We start from the raw sequence: 17990 nt of genomic DNA on the forward strand, positions 1-17990 counted from the left end.
TTCACCGCTACAAATATTTTTAGAATTTGTCCGGTATGAGCAGAGTAACAAGATTTGTTGCATGCTGCAATCGCATTGTCTCTTCTCTTGTCCCGACAAAAGCACTTGAAGCTAAGCAGAAAGGGATGACATGGGCAAAAAAAGTAAGTCACACATGCCTCGTGATATTGAGCACTTTTTCATTATTTTTTTCTTCTTCGAATACATGGATTTTTCAGTGCAATGGCGCAGGCACGCGTGGACAAGTCGCAGCCTCTCGCAGCGGTCTCTGTAACGACAGAGTGTGCCATGTTCAAATCAGCCAATGCCTGATAGAATGGTTTCAGCTGTCTTTTAGAATGCATTGGGAATTCCAGGCTTGGGTGAGGGGGGGGGGGGGGGAGCTTGCTCGCGCTGTAATGTCTGGCTCATGTGTTCTCAGGAGCCTCAACTACTGATCGGCAGCGTTTTCTGTCTATGCTCAAAAAATGTTGCAGGGCCCCTTTAAGGTTACAGTACTGGAAGTAGAACAAAAATGCAAAGGTAGATTAGCACTAAGAGCTCATGGAAGAATCATGTAAAGCAGTGTGAAGAAATGGCCTAAGCATCTTATGAGATGCAGGAAGTGCAAGAGAAAGTGTAACAGGGTGGTGCTGAAAGTTCTCCGATCGTACCTAGAGAAGGCCCCAACATATATCTCCAAAGCAGAACGTGCGTCTTTGTGAATTGCATTATGCACTGCTTGTCCGGGAAATTTTTACTCTCAACCAAACCACTGATTTCAGAATTAAATCGGGCCGTTTTGTGCATTGCACCAATGTATTTGTGTTGATGGGTGGCATGACTTTTTTGTAGAGAACATCCTGTCAATGCATAAAAACAATGCTTGTAATAATTGCGTTCATTGCCAGTGCAAGAATGTACGGTTCACATAAATAATTTAGTCTTGCCACATATTACGTGTTCACAAAAAGATTGCATTCGTTTGGTGAATTTCACTTTATCTTTTGTTCCGTTTGGGATTCAGCTCTTCAAGCATGTCTCAAGTGGACCGATTGAGCCAAGGTGCACCAAGAGGAGCGAATCTCAAGGACCAGAGGCCGTTCAATGATAAGGCTTACGTTGCCCAATGTGTGGATAAGCTGTATGAAGTGAGTGCTGCTTTCTACATGTATCTTGCACATATTATTATTACACACCAACTCGGAATAGTTGTTTACAGATGTCATTTAACATGAGTAGGTGCTAATGTACCCTGTCATTTACCATTTTAAAATGGACACTTCTTCGATTCCACAGCCACTGCAGCCCTGCCTCAAACTTTTTTGTTGGCGTGATTGGCTATTACTTGTGCAACCGGAAATGCACCCATGTCTAGATTAACCTAACTTTCATTGATAGTGGTGTGGCCGCTTCTTTGGTAATTCATGACAGTTCACTGAAATAGCTCATTATTAAGCCTTTGCTGTGTTTCTAAAAAGTTCTTAAAAATAACTTCGTGCGAAATTATTGCATGCACAGCAACAGAGCACAGCAAGGGAGAAGCTTTCTTTGTAAATGTGTTTTGAAACTGAAATGATTCAGTTTTTTTTTTTTTTTCCTGAATGTGTTTTATACTCTTTGCTTGTAAATGGGGGCACATTTTCTTGATAGGAGCTTGACCTTGCCATTTGTACTCATTTCATTCCGGCAGTTTCTGAAGGAGAAGGCGTATCCCAACTACACCACCCCCCAAGCTTTGAGCCGAATGTCTGCAAAGGAATTTGAAAATGTTATGACAGTAAGTGTTTTATACACTTGATCAGGAAAAGATGCTCTAGAGATTGTTGCTTGCTGTAATGAATGTATCTACAGTATATTGAACGCTAATGTTTTATTCCACACTGGGTTTTCCATTAGGAAGTAAAAAGTGTTCAAAAGTGATGTCCTCTAGTAGTATATCACCAAAATCATTTCCAAACTGCATATCTGCTGCTTATAAGCATCGAGGGAAAGGTTTGGCACTGCACAAGAGCTTCAAAGATGGTAGCTTTCGGCATGTGACTCCAAATTATCGGTAGTAAGCAATTTCAGTAGTTTGTTCTCATGTCACAAGTGTGTGCCCGTACTTTTAGCATACCCTTAATCTCTGTGACCTGTAGGTTGAAGATATGCTGCATGTTTTTTATGCATAAATTACGACACTGGACATGCATAGAAGTCTACTGTTAATTGAAAAGCGACCATCCGTCCTATACGTGCAGGTGTCTTGAAATTCGGTCGTGCAAACAGTAATTGAAAAAAGGGGGGGAGAAGTTTCTTGCGGAGGCTTGACTTATTTGTACCCAGTCTTGCCGCACATAGCACTGCATGTTTCTTGGTAACACAGTTCTCATCGGTGCTTACCTGCCTTGTCCGGCTTAAATAGCAGTCTGGCAACAATGGCATTATGCAGTATCGTGCCACAATGTACAAAAACTACAGGTTTGACCTCCTTTCCAGGGTAGCTGTGTTCCAGTTTTAGTAACTTGAAGTTACATTTGGATGTTTACAACTGCGTATTTACATTTAGATGTAAATATCTTTGATGATTTTCTTGTAGCCCACTGTGCATCCTAGATACCTGTCAAGCACAGTCATCAGCTTAGTATTGGAGAGTTGCAATTATTTACAACCTCATATCGCAAAATTTTTTTGGGGTTTCTTTCATGTCAGTACTAAAGAAATTTTATTAAAAAAAAACATTTTAGTGTTGAATTTGGACTGATTTTGACTGGCCAGTTTTTTTTTCTTTATTTGACCTAAATTGAAGGACATGGCTGATACTGCTTTTATTCCCCATTGATATCTTTTGTAGCACGACACTATGGCTTCTAAGCTGCCTCTGTTGGTAAGCCGCAGCCCTGTCCCACACTTCTACCTTTCCACCCATTGTCATTGACTCACACAATGCATATATCGCGATTGCCAATGCTGAACAAACACTTAAGGCCAAGACTGGAGAGCTTTCTCTGTGGCAGGTCGCGGGATCGAATCCTAGCCCCGGCAACCGCATTATCGATAGAGACGAAAATGAGGTCTGTGTGCTTAGATTTAGGTGCACGTCGAAGAACCACAGGTGGTCGAAACGTCCGGAGCTTTACACTACAGCATCTCGTCATCTCACGGTGGTTTTGAAACGTTAAATCCCCACAATTATCCGAGTTTTCTCAGCATCCAACTTGGTTGGAGATTTGGTCATAATCGCCAGGATTGCTGCAGAGTGCGCAAACGATTTAGGCTAGAAGTGCCGTTTTAATGTTTGCGCAGTTCCTGATACAGTTCTTCGAGCCCACCTTCAAGCTGGGTGGCGGGGTGCGAATGGAAGATGCGGTGCTTGAACAGCTGCGCCGGCTGGGCTATCCCTACCCACTGCACAAGAGCATGCTCATGGGGATCGGTTCCCAGCCACACAAGGCCCTGGCCATCATCACTTGGGTGGCGGATTACGCCAAGGTAAGCCTCCGAGCTCAAGGTTGTCACCAACTGTCGGAGACGGATGTTTCTTGAATTCCTAAACATGTACTGCAACGTCACCTGGGCTCTAGTCAATAAGTGGAACGTGCCGGCAGCTTTTCTTGCTGAAACCCTGCGTTAAGTCCTTGCAGATCTGCCACTTGGGCTGCTCTTTAAGAAAAATGGTATTGCATTCTTCAAAGACTGGGCTTGCAAAAACAAACGCAAGGACCGTGCAAACACGGTCAAGACATCGCAAGTGCCAACTTCACTTTTGTGTTCGTGTTTTCACGCCCAATGTTTTGCAATGAATACTTACCAACCAGCTCTGCTCTGTTATTTTTGCGTGTGGCCGTACTTTGTATGTCGTAGGAGCTGTATGGGTACAACTTGTAGTGGTACTACAATGGCATGTTTGGCTTAGGATTTCTTTGGCCTTGCAGGACTGAGCAAGCAAGGTTGGTAGGCTGGCTGGTGACTTTTTCCCTCTAGTGTAGTGTTTAACCTAAGCAACAGTAAAAAGGATTATTAGTGCAGAATCACCTAACTTCATTATTTGTAGACTTGTGCGAATAGTGAATTTCAGGCTCAAAGTGAATTCGAACTGAATAGTGATTTTGGTATAGTAATTTTGAATCAAATTCAAACAGTATATAGCACATGTTATAAAGAAAAATGGGCACATTTGTCATGACTTAATTAACCTGCTCAATATTTTTTATGCATTGAAAGAGGCCTGTGCAAGTGCTATTTTTTTTTTCGGTTCAAAGGAACTGGAAACAAATTTGAATAGTAAGGGATTTGACTTCGGTAGAACGAAAGTGATAACCTGTAGAATGTGTTACATTTTAAAATTTACTTAGAACATATAAGCTGGAATAGCAAGCTCTTATACTTAAAAAGATGAATCAATGCGAGGGCAATATGTTCATTTAACTTAAAGTTGATGCTTCGCAACAATGTGATTTTTTGGGGGGGGGGGGGGGGGGAGTGGATGGGTTTTTTCATGGCATAGCACTGCTTTCTTGCGGTGAAAACATTTTTACAGGGGAGTAACATGCAAATTATTATATATATATGTGGGAGTAATAATTCAGTGGGCCAGTTAGTCTTCATGAAGGTATGGGATATGGCACAACGGGAGTGTTGTCAACAAGGATAAATATATTTATTTCCCAACAGTTTCGGGAGGGGTCCTCCCTTCATCAGGGGATGAGTTATATATATATATATATATATATATATATATATATATATATATATATATATATATATATATATATATATATATATATATATATATATATATATATATATATATATATATATATATGTGTGTGTGTGTGTGTGTGTGTGTGTGTGTGTGTGTGTGTGTGTATGTACCTAAATAAGTGCTTTCACGGCTTAGCACTTTTTTACTGCAGTGAGACCACCTCTACAAGGACTAATGCCTCTACATGCGGACTAATACATTTATTTGTTCATTTCGAATACTTTAAAATTTTTATTAATTGAATCAAGGTGAATTTGAATATATATATATATATATAATATTAATGAGATATAACAGACGGTAATGCCAAGGAATGTACAGGGGAAGTTATCGAAACTAATGGAATGTAAATAAGAAGAAAGAAAAGTGGATGAAAAAATAACCAACTGTGAGCAGGAATCGAACCTACGACCTTCGAATAACACGTTCGATGCTCTGTACATTCCTTGGCATTACTGTCTGTTAGATCTCACTAATATTGTGTTAAAACACGGAAAAACGAGCCCTTAGGTATACACTTCTTTCCCTTATATATATATATATATATATATATATATATATATATATATATATATATATATATATATTGTAGAATGGATAGGGGGCAATTAGCAGTGCCTGCAAAAGACGAGGAAGAGGACCGTGGTTTGTGCTCGTGATAGCTCCGATTCGGATCGCTGAGCGCTTGACCAGTGTTCCGTTTTTTTAATAAACGCGTCGCGGACTCAACACGTACTACCAAGATATATATATATGCTTTCTTGGTTATTGTTTCGTTGTCTTGTTTTCTTTGCAGTACTTCGATTCTGTAAACCCATTGGAGGACTTCTTCACTGGAGTAAGTCACTGGCTTTTATTTTTTTGTAGCATTACTTCAGGATTTTAAAGTTTTTCCATAGCCTTTTGCTGCTTCATCAAGACTAGTTATGAAAAATTGCAGTTGCACAAACACAACACCAAGCGACTACTTGCTTTATTTCAAAGGAACTGAAGCAAGAAGTTGCCTGCTGTTTTTGTGTACAGCACCTTCACGCTATGATCATACTGTGGTTTAATTTGGTTTGGTTGTGTAGAATCTGCAAGACGCACAAGTTTTGGCTTAGCGAGGTGTTTCTTGGTAAAAACGTGGTCACATGCTTTACTGCGCACTTGAAAACTGTTGCTAAACAAAAGTGTCATTCCCTCCAAACTGTGAAGGTTTTACTTCTCAATAAAGATGTGGAAATAGGAAAATCTTGTGTGCAAAGCAAATTTATATATTCAAGTGTGAGTGCAAATTGAATTATATTATTTGAATATTTCTAAAATATTTTTGGAATTAATACGTACTTGGAAACAAAGTTGCAGAAAAAAAAGTTGAACAGAATTTCTACACAAGTTTTTGTGAGATAGCAGCATGAAAGCATTTATTTAGGCGAAGTTGATGAAGTGCTGGTGGGGCAGTGTTTTATAGTTGTCTTGTGAAGAATAAGGAAATGCAGAAACCAAATTGTTTTTACGTACATGATTTGGCGCGACCAAGGTATTGCCGACAACGCTTAACACGAAGGCAAAGATGCTGTTTCCTCAGCCTCTCCTTTTCTTTCAACTTCTCTGGAAGCTCAACTGATGTGGTGGACAAGGGTGTGCTCGCTTCGATTTGGGAGCTCCAAATTTGCCTCATAGTGTCAATATATAAGAACATAGGAAATTTTGTATGCTAAGAATTTTCGGCATTCGCTTTTTGAACTTCTGCCCAAATCTCAGGTTCAAAACAGCATTGCGTGCCCACCTATTCCATCTCTAGATCTGTCATCTGTCAGTCCCCACATCTGTCGTCTCGGTGTTGAAACCAGCGTTTTAACACGATAGCACTAAAGAGTTCGTTCCACAGAAATTTCAGCGTTGGTGTCAATTGTTGTAAGTGAAATATCATCGTATTATTTGAGAAAGATGCAAATAAATTAAATTAAAGAAAATCGAGAAAGGTGCAAATGAATTAAATAATAAAATATATCAGAGTCCGAGTGAGGATCGAACCCAGGTCATCTGCATAGCAAGCAGGCGTACCACAGAGCCACAATATTTGTTAAACTGCTTTGAAAAAAAAAAAACACTACATGAATTTTCAGTACAGGAAGGAGTCTTCTTACCTTAAAGCATCATATATTGCATGGCAGAAGCCTATAGAATCGTGCCAGGCCAGGCTTCAAAAGATGTGAATTAAGCAACGGCCCCGCCACGGTGGTCTAGTGGCTAAGGTACTCGGCTGCTGACCCGCAGGTCGCGGGTTCAAATCGCGGCTGTGGCGGCTGCATTTCCGATGGAGGCGGAAATGTTGTAGGCCCGTGTGCTCAGATTTGGGTGCACGTTAAAGAACCCCAGGTGGTCGAAATTTCCGGAGTCCTCCACTACCACGTCTCTCATAATCATATGGTGGTTTTGGGACGTTAAACCCCACTTATCAATCAATCAATCAAGTGAATTAAGCAATGAGTGGGTGTTTTAAAGGCCCACCCATTACAAGGCACTCAGACATATTGGCCATCGGTAGCTGAACCATCAATTATGTGAACATCTGTGTAGGCTCGTGTGTTGGCATACGGACACACAGTGGGCCCTTTGCCGATTCACCAAAGGAATAAAACAATGGTGTAGGGGGTACTTAACAACTGCGCTTGCAATAGACATTCAGTAATGTAGAAATGTTCTGAAAACCAGGTGAGTTCGTGATTTAAAATATGCGCTTCGACTTATCCGTTCATCCTGTGCATATGTCGTGACTAGTCGGCGTGCAGCAAGAAATGCGGCCCCCTACTGTATGTATACAGAGACATAAAAGACTAGCAGTGGATTGGGTGATCTCCACTAATTTGTTGCCAGTGCATACTCGGGGTGCACCCGCATAGGTGGTGAAACATCTGTGTAGTTTTTGTTATATTTTGTTGTGTTAAGTCGAACATATGCCAATGTTAGGTGCACAGTCGTTCGTTCTCATACGGCACAGTTGAGGCATGCACCGAGAACTGAAGCAGGCTAGCAGTTCAGAAGGCAATGTACACGAGACCGAATTACGCTATCGTGGTCTACCCTTGAAGGTGAATCTCGAGCGTTCTCCAGTTTGTTTGTTTTTTTTTCTTTTTTTTTTTTTAGTCGAACACAATTGTGACCATAGCAGAGCCTGAAAGGCGGCTTTGTCACACTACGACAGTGTGATGGGGATGAAGCATATTAAAAATCTGATGGGGTCGCTGCCAATCGAACGTTGACACTATTTGTCTTCGGAGAGTTCGAATAATAAAAATTACAGTGCGAATTAAATGGAGTAACAAACACTGTACGAAAAATAGTCGATATTTCGAATGTTTGCTTGCAGCGACTTCTGAACACCAAATGTGGCAGTATTTGCAGTAGCTATGTTATGCTCAAAATGTGATGGTTCTTTGCTTCCATTTTCTGCTTCGCCCCGCCGTGGTGGTCTAGTGGCTAAGGTACTCGGCTGCTGACCCGCAGGTCGCGGGTTCAAATCCCGGCTGCGGCGGCTGCATTTCCGATGGAGGCGGAAATGTTGTAGGCCCGTGTGCTCAGATTTGGGCGCACGTTAAAGAACCCCAGGTGGTCGAAATTTCCGGAGCCCTCCACTACGACGTCTCTCATAATCATATGGTGGTTATGGGACGTTAAACCCCACAAATCGATCGATCGATAATTTTCTGCTTCGCTCTTGGAATCTATCAAATTACACTGTTGCTGTTGAAGGTAACAGCTGACAGAAACTGTTAACAGAGAGAATTGGATGATAGAAGGACAGAAACAGTTGGATGTGGTAATCTTCAGTGCCACAGCATGGAGCATTGCAGCTTTTGGGGCTTGTGTTACGGTTTTTGCATTCATGCAACCTTTTCTTCTGCTTATCGTTTGTGTCTAGCCTCTCAAGATACCGAAAAAAAGGGATTGTGTCGTAAGTATGTTCACTGAGCAAAAGTGTTTCGTTATCCAACTCGTAGGTCATGTTGATTATACATGTTATAAGCACGGAAGCTCAAAAGTGAGTTTGTTAGACATTGCAAACCAACTTTTAAGCACTGAAAAAACAAGGACCGGAAAGAAAGAGTGGACAGGATGAGCACTAACTTAACAGATCTCATTAATATTGTGTCAAAACATGGAAAAACGAGCCCTTCAGTATACATGTCTTTCCCTTATGTATAATATATATATATAGTATTCTCATATGAACACTTTTTGCTGCAGATTCGCGCCACTCATATTTGAGCACCTATATTGTGATGCCTCTGCAAGAGATCCGGATGTGCCGAGAACTTGTGGTACTTCGAAGTTTGCATGCTGTATAGTATGAAAGGCACTGGCGAAGAAAAAAATTACAGCCCGATCAACTAGCGAAGTCAGAAGAGTGCTGCGTTCTATGCTCATAGGTTACACTCGATTGAAACAGTTGTTTTTTCTTTCCTTTCATGGAACTAATACTGCTTTTCATTGTAGCACTGTTTCAAGAGTCCTCTTGTCAAGCCGCAGAAGCAGGACACAGGGAGAAGGGTACAGGTGGTCACCATGAATCTAGATAATGTCGAGACTGAACGTCGCTGGTTCTGCCATGACCACGGGCTGGTTACAGGCTTGTTTTGGTGCCCCACCACGGTGGTCTAGTGGCTAAGATACTCGGCTGCTGACCTGCGAATCGCGGGATCAAATCCCGGCTGTGGCGGCTGTATTTCCGATGGAGGCAGAAATGTTGTAGGCCTGTGTGCTCAGATTTGGGTGCATGTCAAAGAACCTCAGGTGGTCAAAATTTCCGGAGCCCTCTTCTACGGCGTCTCTCATAATTATATGGTGGTTTTGGGACGTTAAACCCCACAAATTAATCAATCAATCAAGGCTTGTTTTGGTCACTTATGCTGTCCGTTCACACTGTGAATTTTATGGTGTTCAGTGGACACGTTGGACAATGTAAAAACGAACTTCAAAATGTTTTGCTTGTTCAACAGGTATGCAACACGCATTCAGAGTTTACAGAACGTAATGGAAAAAAAGTATAACAGCCACAGACAAATTGATATCTTCTTACAATTACCTATTGGAAAATGCAGCAGTTGCCCGGCTTTTCTTTGCGAATTGGACCAAAATAAATCCAGTAACAGAAAAAAAGATACCTTCCTTCAGTTCTGTCAGAAGATCCTGGCGGTGATTCTTGCTCGTAGGTAAAAAAAAAACCATGCACACACTGGTATCTTGTCCACTCTGCTGTATGCCGTGGTCTCAGCCGCCACCGGAATCCTCACCCAATGCACTCTCTCGAGGTAGCCTAGCGCGCGAGGAGATAGTCATTGGTATTGCAGGGGAGCGCGACGATTGGGACAGTTGGAGAAGAACATGGAGCGCGCCCACCATTTCGTAGGCCATGGCTCATGCACGTAATTTTCATGTCACTAAGATTTTGGAGCGATGTAGTTTTGCCACCTACACTTTGTCTTTGACGCACTGATGCCAAGCGCAGACGTACATTCTCCAATTCTATTTGAGATATTTCGGTATACTGAGAGTTTACTGTACGGACCTGCTGGTGCAGTTGTGGTTCTAGCTTATTGAGCAAATGCACAACAGCTGCAGAGATACATCAACTTCCATTATGCCACTGTTTAAATAATAAACTTCACAAGAACTTCTGCTTCTTCGTGGTTCAGATGATACCATACCTGTTTACCAAGTACAGGCAGTTTCCTAGTGCATTTTTGCTTGATGTCTAGCATTTTTTCAAATTCAAAATGTGGCAGGTCTGCAGTCAGGTCAGTTAAAGAAAAGGCCCTGAACCACCTTTGTTTTCGAAGTTTCACAAATGCCTTGGAGAGAGTAAAGTGCTTCCCAGAAATATATTTCTGAAAGATTATTTAAATTTTCTAGGACTTATCGAGTACAAACGAGGATACTAAATGTATTATATTCTGTTCACCGTTTGCCTTCAACTTTGCTATGAACGACCATCGCAGCATTTTATTTCTGTGGGTGGGTTTGTTCTAGCATGAGGCGATAGCACTTGCTGTGTCTCAGAAATGTCTTGTTCTGATCAAAATTAAAAACATAGATGTGTGGCTGCGTCAGCTTCTTTAGATTATAGAACCAATTAACAGACACACAGTAACATTAAGTATGTGCATACTGATATAAGCATATTTCTATAAATACAAATTCCCACTTACCTATTGGAGCTTCCTTGGGGGATCTGCTGAATGATTTCTGAAGGCAGCCACTAGTGGCCAGTTCACCGCTCATTTTTAAAAATGGGGTTTTTCAACCTTGGCTCTGCTTGTGAACTCCCTGCATTGCACACAACTGCAAAATTTCACAATGGTGCTTGCAGCTCTGTCTTCTGTTTGTGAAAAGTTTGTCCATCAAGCCCCGGTGGTCATTAGACTTCCCTTGATGTAAGATAACACTTGGCATTAGTAGACATGCTATATTAAGTGGGCAAAAAAAAAAGCTTTTTCTGTGTTTCTTTTTACTTATTATTTTTTTTAATTTGCCTTCTTTCCTTTTGGTTTTTACAGGAAGACACACCAATTGGAACTCCTGGGCCCCAGCAGGTCGAAGGGAACAGCACCTCGGGTTTGCTGCTGAAACACTGCCTGCAAAGAGGGCATGACGACACCAGCTTCGACGAAGACGCTTTCCTCGACAGCTTGGGTACAAAACTGTTTCATGCCTGTTTTGGATGCTGTGGCAACATTTCAACATCTCTCCCCAAGATATGCCCCGCCGCAGTTGTCTAGTGGCTAAGGTACTCGGCTGCTGACCCGCAGGTTGCATGATCGAAGCCCGGCTACGGCGGCTGCATTTCCAACGGAGGGGGAAATGTTGTAGGCCCGTGTGCTCAGATTTGGGTGCACGTTAAAGAACCCCAAGTGGTCGAAATTTCCGGAGCCCTCCACTACAGCATCTCTCATAATCATATTGTGGTTTTGCGAGTTAAATCCCACAAATCAGTCAATCTCCCCGAGACACTGGTGTTTTGTGTCGGGGGCTGCCAAACTGATACTATCTATAATGGCCAATCTGCTGTTGTACACTGAAGAAACAAAAGCTTTTCTCCGCAACTACTCAATAAGCCTGCAGTGCACATCTCCTGCTCGGATGTAACTGTGCTGCCTGTGCTGGATATCCACTAAAAAACTTGTACCTTATCTTAGAGTTCATGTGCCACAGGTGCAAAGTCAAGAGTAAACAAAAATGGCTGGTGGATATGTGTGCACTGTATTCTTGTGAGCTTGGTGGTAAAGGTAGTGCAAGTTGAAATTTAAGGGCAGCATTGGAGCAAGAGACAGCACAAAAGCATACCTTTGCTTCTACTTGAATCTTCATCTTGTAATCTCTTTTGGCTGCTGAAGCAGATTTGTTCATGTTGACCTGTACGCACTTCAAACAATGTTTGTTCAGTTGATTGGTAAGCCAATGTTTAATTATATGGCTGATGAAATTGTACATTTTCGTCGCTCTAGAATAGCTTCGCTGTTCCTATCAATTTATATCTGTTACTTCAGGTAAAATTTATTTTTCACACAAGTGCCCTGTCATTATATTTTCTACATTTTAAAATTATGCAGTAGCTATGGAATCATGTTATCCAAGCATGTGCTTTCACTTTCTGCTGCCACTGCTACAATCTTTTGAGAGTGCAATGTGCAAGTTCTGTACAAACTAGGATGATTGATGACACTTGATGATCATGATACATGTGGATGATGATGATGATGACCATGACGCATGTTGATGTGAGTCTACAATGCTGATGTTTGACCCCTCTGTCGGCAAGTCCTGCTGCACCAGTGATTTTATGTGATTCTTAAAAGAAAAAGTGAGCCCCATAACTGTCTGCATCACAGTGCGACAAATCAACAGTAGCTAACGGGGAATGGGGGTAAGGTGGGATTAAAAGAACAGGAATAAAGGTATAGAGATAGAGAGAGCAAAAAGGAGAGAGCGTGGCGCAGAGACAGCCACATACAAAAGTAAGGAGAAGATAAGAAAGATGGACAACGGTCGCACGAGTCCGAGGACGGGGCACCACTTGGTGAGAGCTCTTGTCGGCGTCAGGAGATGGCGTAGGGCGAGCCAGTCCGCCAGAGGTGCTCTGTCGTTGGAGATCGTGAGGGCACAACCGGTCAGCACGAAATCCAGCGAGCGAGTTCAACTGGTGACCTTGCAGTCATGCTTGGGCACTTAGCATATGTACTAAGTGGCTTTTTAACAAACTCGATCACAGTTAAGAACACTGGTTCTTGCCTGTAACTGGCTACGTGCCCAAACATTCATAGTGTGTGCAATACCTTGAGGCACAAGTAATGACTAGGGTGCATTGAATACTTAGACTATTTTTAGGCTTCTTTATAAAAGCCTAGAATTATTCTCTGGCGTTTAACAGGACGTTTACTGTAACCACTTCCAGATGTTAGTTAGTCGAGACAGACCATTTCACATCTTGTTAATTTCTTTTGAAATGTTTCTGTCTTACAGTCAGCAGTGCTTTTTGTTTGACTTCAAATGCTATTGCACGGAAGAGTTTGATCTGGGGTCAATTCTCCGTTAACTATGCAGTTCTTGAAGCTGTTGGCCCCGTACAACCTGTTGAGGAGATTGAGGAGGAGCTGGCACATCAACACCAAGAGGTGCAAAGACTGACAGCTCTTGTGGTAAGTATGACACCTTCCCGATTCTGCCCCATTATTATTATTATTATTACTTTTCTTTTTCACTTGAAACAATCACTCCCATGCTTGACAGCAGTTTTCATTACTTTAAAACCTGTGCAGCAGATGGTAATGTGTGTTGATGCCTAAGCTATAGAAGCTTTACAAAAAGCGGAAAGTGCACATCAATATTCCATTTGTAATAGTAGTGCCCCTCAAAGTAAAAATATAATGCAGAAAATGCATTTGCATAATGCAGTTGAGCTCAAATATTCTAAATCTGAAGGGGATCACAAAATAGTTGTCCTGCTAAACCTGCCAATAATGATTCTGAACCTCCATACAAGGAATTCTTCGATAATACGAAGTTTTTCTATTCCTCCGCCATTACTTCATAGTAGCACGTGTATTTGTGACTGCTATATAAATATGTAACAGTGGGAGACGCATTTGGTATAACGAATTTTGCTATCAACAGCCGAGAGATTTTCCTCTGAATTGTATCGTTCTGGCATGAGCAGCATGCATCTTCTCGATTTCGTTGCCGAGGATAGAGCACGAAGCGGCGGCATGCGGGTGAACCACCGGCGATAGCGAGGCGAGGGCAAGCGCTCGTTTGTGCGTGCTGGTGTGTGCAAGGCAAGCAGGCTGGCCTGTGCCATTCTAGCCAGCGTACCCTACATCCTTCCATCCTTCAGACCCGACTGCTTGCGGGTGCCGCCGTGCTAACCACACAAACCTTCTTAAAACGATAAAGTAAAGTGTTGAGCGAGTTGATTTTAATTCATTAAGAACTAAGGGATGAAAAAATACAGCACATGAAGGACATGGACAACCAACCACTAGCAAGTGAAATTTTTTTTCAGTTGAAGAAAAGACATATTTAAACCACCATGTAATCTTAAAACTACAAATTTTCTTGCATTAGCAGCACTACTCTTCAGTTGCGAAAGTCTTTAAACTGGACTTTGTTGATTAAAGTGCTATGAACGTTCGGTATTATTGCTTCTCCTCACAAACAAGCAATAAAGCAAATTAACACAATCTTTTGCCGCTAAAAAAATGTTCTGGGTGAGCAATGCCTTAAGTTCTCCTTTTGTATAATTTGTGAGTTTCTTCGTTTTATTTTTGTGCTGAAACTTTATATATAACAAAAGCCTGTTCGTAACAAATTCTTTCAGGAAGTTTTTATTTTTATTGTGTTCTCTGGGGCTTCGTATTTTCTCATAAATCGGGAAAAAAAAATCTGATAAACATTTGCTGATGAAGCCTTTTACAATTTGGATTTGTCCAATAACCTCTTATTTAACAGTAAAAGTATGTTCCTTTTTGTTGTTGTTGCTAGTTGCATGTTCATCATCGTAAGCCATAGCATCATTAATGTGCACATAGTGCCTTACAAGTGTCCAACGCGTGCCACCTTTTTTCAAAGAATGACGAATAATGGCAAAGTAGACGCTTCTTCTGTACACAAGAATTATGATTATTTATAGCATGCTGGGTACCATGCAAGTGTGCTTGTAGTAGTTGCCCCAATAGCGCTTGAAAAAGGCACTAGAAAAGCCACTCTTCCAGCTTTCACTGTGCCTGAGCTTTCTTTGCAGTGCCGGTGTACTTTATGTACAAATTGGTTCGATTTGGTTGTAATGTTTGGGAAGAGGTTTGCAGCATATTCCAGAGCCATCACAGAAATAGATTCTAAGACGCTTTATCACAAACATCCTTATGGTTGATTCTTTCTGTGTAAAGTGATGGTTTAGTTCCGTGCAGCAATGTGTGTGCCTTGTGTTCAGTATGAATCTCAACACAGCAGTGAGGATTATTTATTTAGGTATTACTGTGGTTACTAACGTAATGAACCCACCTTTTTTTTATTTTTCCAGAAAAGTTCACGCCAATTTGAGGGGAGGGTTTATTACACGAGAGAAAAAAGTCATAAGAGCTGTGACAGCGAAAATTTCACGTGACGGCATTGCTTGTTCGGGCCCGTGAAATGCGCCACAAATCTTTTTTTGTAGCCGGAGGCTCTTAGTTTCCTCCAACTATGAAAGCGCATGGATCAACGCTGAAGTGTCGTCCAGCCGCTCGGTTCCAATGCTCCAGCGCATGCCGTTTGTAACTAACCGTGTAGATAGCGTATCGGCCAAACGCGCCCTGCGCAGCAGGTGTCCCAACTAAGGTCACAATGACAAACCCGACAACAAAAACTCAGCGTCAGATGGCGGCGTACGAACATTGGGAGTGCTCAATGCCTCGTCGGCGTAATGGGTGCGGTTGTGCTTTGCATGGCTTTGGAGATGGCGAGTGCGCGGCATGTTTCTACGCCGTGCACGTGCAAGTTTGAAGGCCACGTGCTTTGTTTTTGTGCTGCTGTGCTTGTGTGGTGCTATCAGTAAGGAGTTTGCTTTTGTATTCGACAGATGGCTCTTTGTCGTAAAAGGCGCGGCTCTCAAATTTTGATTGACGACATACGCGTTCACGCTGCTCCCAACTGTTTAGCATGGTTGCAAAACTATGTTTTGACTTTTTTTGCATTGTTATTTTGTGATATTATGGCTTGATTTAACGTTGTTTTGATTGCCAACGGCACTGGCTATCATACCGAAATAAAATGAACACATACATTACAAAAAAGTTTTTTTTTTTCAAGGCCAAGGTGGGGGGTGGGTCCATTATGCATGTAAAGATGGTACTTCAACCGTTTGAAGCAGACAGTTAATCTATGCATCTGTGATCAGTTCAAGTGGGTTGATTGGCTTAGCTATGACATGTTTCTCTCGGATTGTCAACCATACTACTGACCAACTTTTAACGTGATGTGTTAAAGAGCTCGTTTTACAGCAATTCAGGGGTCAGCATGGGTGTCAGCACTGCTAGATGTGAGCGAAAAATCTTCTTCTTCTTCTGTGTGACTAAAAAATAAAGATGCAAATAAAATAACTTATAAAATACTCTGGGTCCGAGTAGGCATTGAACCCGAGACGTTTGCATGGCAAGCAGGTGTTCTACTACACAGCCACCCATCCGCTTGTGAATACAGTGAAAATAACTTCCTCTGCTTGAGAATGCAGTGAAAGTAACTTTCATGCTTTGCGAACACACGGGCCCTGTATACATGCTTCACAGCACAACATGAAATATTGCAGCGGTACAAGGGTACTTTGTCAACGACTTTGTAGTTTAAAGCCGGTCACCCACTACAAAAGGCACTCACATTACCGCGCCTATTCTCCTAAGGCCACGTAGTGGGTCCATAGCAAGTTCGGAAAGATTTTATTCTCTAGGTGTTTGAAGTACGCACTAGGGACAGGATATCGCTACTGTATTCAACTGCTAGAGGTGAAGCTTAAAGGGGCCCTGAAACGCTTTTTCAAGTAACCACAGAATGAATTCAATGGAAAAGCTAATTGCCTCATGAATTCAATGCCGCAAAAATTTTAAGAATCCGTCCAGTACGAGTGGAGCTTGTCGCATTCTGCAATTGTATTCTCTATTCTCTTGTCCCGGCGAAAGCGCTGGAAGCTGAGGGAGGAAGGGATGGCAGGGCCACAGAAAAGCGTCACAGGCGCCTCGTGGCCTTGAGCACTTTTTTTTTCTTCGAATGCGCCGCTTTTCGGTGTCATAACGCGTGCACGCGTGGACAAATCGCGGCCTCTCGCGGCGATCTCTGTAACGAGCAAGCGCGCCATGTTCAAATCAGCCAATGGCTGATAGATGTGTAACTCAGGTGTGATTTTTGGGCTTATTCCGCCATTTGTCGAGAGAAGAGAAAGCAATTTTCAGCTGACTTTGGTAATTTATTGTGAATTCCAGGTCGCGTGCTGTGCTATAATATTTGGCTCGCGTGTTGTCCGTAGTCTCTACTACCGATAGGCAGCGTTTTCTGACCATGCTCAGAAAGTATTGCAGGGCCCCTTTAAGGGTCCCCCAATTTTTCTGAACACTTTGCGGATCGTACAGATTCAGTTCGTCGCTAATGTTTTCACTGTCATCGTTGCAGGAAGAGAAGGAGGCGCGCAAGAAGGAGCTGCAGGTAGACAAACTAAAGATCCAGAACTTCGAGAAATACTTTAAAGACATGGCTGCACACTTCGAAAATAAGAGGATGGAAGTGCAAAACAACGAAGAAGAGCTTGCTGCCCTTGGTATGTTATGGAATGTTCCTTTTTGTCAGTGTGTCAAGAACACGTCGTTATATGTTCAACGCTTTGGAGCAATATTGCAGCACAGCAGAGTAGTTCATTCACTTGAGTCGATGTGAACACAAGCTTCTGTCAATCAATTTAACGCCAAACACGTCATCCATTAGAAGCAGAGGGCAACAGGAAGTGTTTCGTTCGAGCATGCATACTGCCACGTTCCTTTCCTCAAGTTTTTTATCACCCCGTTGCACTACGTTCAGCGCAAACCGCGCCTACAATGTTCGAGAAGCTTCGAGGCTTTAGTAATATCGTTTTGTTAAGATTACGCCCACTTCGGGAGTGTCACAGATAATTCGGGAACCTACCGTATTTACTCGATTCTCTCGCGCCCTCGATTGTAACGAGCACCCAATTTCCACAACGAAAAAAAAAAAAAAACGTAAG

The 17990-nt window shown here is 42.2% G+C and overlaps 1 protein-coding gene across 2 annotated transcripts in view; it reads left to right on the plus strand.

Annotated features, from left to right (window-relative positions):
• The window catches only part of LOC119172153 (uncharacterized), a 38297-nt gene that overhangs the window by 3215 nt on the left and 17092 nt on the right, over positions 1–17990 (plus strand). The window contains exons 3-9 of one of the 2 annotated variants that reach the window (XM_037423173.2): positions 1007–1130; positions 1673–1759; positions 3268–3453; positions 5523–5564; positions 11269–11404; positions 13313–13407; positions 17405–17549. In XM_037423173.2, coding sequence (XP_037279070.2) covers positions 1007–1130; positions 1673–1759; positions 3268–3453; positions 5523–5564; positions 11269–11404; positions 13313–13407; positions 17405–17549 — 815 coding nt within the window. The remainder of the gene's footprint in view (positions 1–1006; positions 1131–1672; positions 1760–3267; positions 3454–5522; positions 5565–11268; positions 11405–13312; positions 13408–17404; positions 17550–17990) is intronic. The other variant, XM_075892991.1, reaches the window with a different exon arrangement.

Source organism: Rhipicephalus microplus, chromosome 4 (genome assembly GCF_043290135.1).
Source record: "Rhipicephalus microplus isolate Deutch F79 chromosome 4, USDA_Rmic, whole genome shotgun sequence".
Taxonomy (NCBI): domain Eukaryota; kingdom Metazoa; phylum Arthropoda; class Arachnida; order Ixodida; family Ixodidae; genus Rhipicephalus; species Rhipicephalus microplus.